Consider the following 1,527-nt stretch of genomic DNA (forward strand, 5'->3'; position numbering starts at 1 on the left):
AGCCTCACTCATCCCTCCTGGCCTCTTGGCACTCCTGTACCTGCTTGGCTACCCCAGAGGATTGGTGAACTGCTCCCGACCTCCTCCTGGCACTTCCAAACCTCCTGGCAAAGGACTCCAGCACTCCAGTTGCCTCCTCCAGCAGCTCCCCAGCAGCTGCCCCACACAAACACTCCTCACAGCAGCCTGAGCTCAGGCCCAGACTCACGGACAGGAGGGAGGAGAACATTTTGTGGAATTTATATGTATTTATAGTGGACTTTGCTTCACCTGGAGCACCCACCCCGCCGCTTCCTGCCTCTCCAGGGACTGGTGTCGGGGGATGCCTCGGGTAGGTTTTTACCTGCCCCCTCATACAACGGTGCCTTAAACCATTTAGGGGAGCGGGGGGCCACTGGGGTTGCACAGGAACATCCTCCCCGTGGAGGAGAGGGAGGGGAGGACAGTGGCTTTCCGGGACCATCTGCAATTGGGGCTTTTTCCTCCCCGTGATCAGGAGCCCCCCCCTGGGTGCCCGGGGACCCACCCTGCTGCTCCGTCCTCCAGCTAAAGCAAATGCCAGTGGCCTTTTTAGCCTTTTCTCTAATTTATTCACCTCCTCCCCGTCCAGCCTTTGCCTGAGGTGCAGTGGGAGGAGGGACGGGCCCGACCCAGCACCATCCCAGCCTGCAGGGCAGCTACATCCAACCCAGCATCCGGCTGGCTTTGCCCTTACTGCCCTGCGGGCACGGGCTGAGCGCTGGCACGAGCACCCTGCCCAGCCTGGGGCATCCCAGCGGGGCTCAGGGAGGGCAGGCCGGGCTGGGGGGGCTGCCCGGGGCAGGTACTGGACTGGGGCAGCGCTGCTGCTTGGCAGGTGGCTTGTTTACTGTGTAAGCAAGATGGGTGGGAAGTGTCTCATACAAGGGAGACTCGTGCGGGAATAAATTCGAGCTTGAAAAGAGTTCTGCGTGCACGTGGTGTTCTCTGGGAGGGAGGGTGGTGGGAAGCTGCCACCGGTGCCAGGACAGCCTGGCTGTGCATGGCTCTGGAGACCCAGCAGCCCCCATGTCCCTGGAGCACCCATGTCCCTGGAGCAAGGTGTGTGCAGGTGGCAGTCCCTCCACTGCCCGGAGATAGAAGGAGCCTTTCCAGCCCTGCAGTGCCCAGACTTTCCTCAAAGCCCCTGAACAATGGCCCCTTTCTCCCCTGCTTAGGGCCCAGACGGGCACCGAGGCATTAAGGGGCAGCAGGAATGCAGGTGGCTGGGCTCGGGCACCCAGTGAGGCAAGGGGGGACACGCTCAGCCTGGGGTCCCCAGCACAGCCCCCTCAGTGCTGCCCTCAACAGTGGGGTGCCCAGGGTCAGCAGCCAAACCCAGGGAGCCCCTGTGCCCCCAGGAGCAGGGTCCCTGTCAGGACAGGCTCCCCACGGGGTGGGTGAGAGCACAGTCCCCTTTAAGACGCTGGTTCTCCGTGCCAGAGCCTGACCTCGGCATCCTCAGCTGAGCTGGATTAACGGGGCGAGGGGGAAGGGGCCTGCAGAGGG

The 1,527-nt window shown here is 62.9% G+C and overlaps 1 protein-coding gene across 1 annotated transcript in view; it reads left to right on the forward strand.

The window, feature by feature from the left end:
- The first annotated feature begins 322 nt into the window (after positions 1-322).
- Positions 323-1,527, forward strand: part of MFRP (membrane frizzled-related protein) — a 5,349-nt gene continuing 4,144 nt past the window's right edge. The window contains exons 1-2 of the mRNA XM_029962066.1: positions 323-331; positions 1,197-1,261. Of these exons, the coding sequence (XP_029817926.1) occupies positions 323-331; positions 1,197-1,261 (74 nt within the window). The remainder of the gene's footprint in view (positions 332-1,196; positions 1,262-1,527) is intronic.

The sequence above is a fragment of the Manacus vitellinus genome, unplaced genomic scaffold (assembly GCF_001715985.3).
Source record: "Manacus vitellinus isolate BGI_N305 unplaced genomic scaffold, ASM171598v3 scaffold_41_pilon, whole genome shotgun sequence".
In the NCBI taxonomy this organism is placed as follows: Eukaryota; Metazoa; Chordata; class Aves; order Passeriformes; family Pipridae; genus Manacus; species Manacus vitellinus.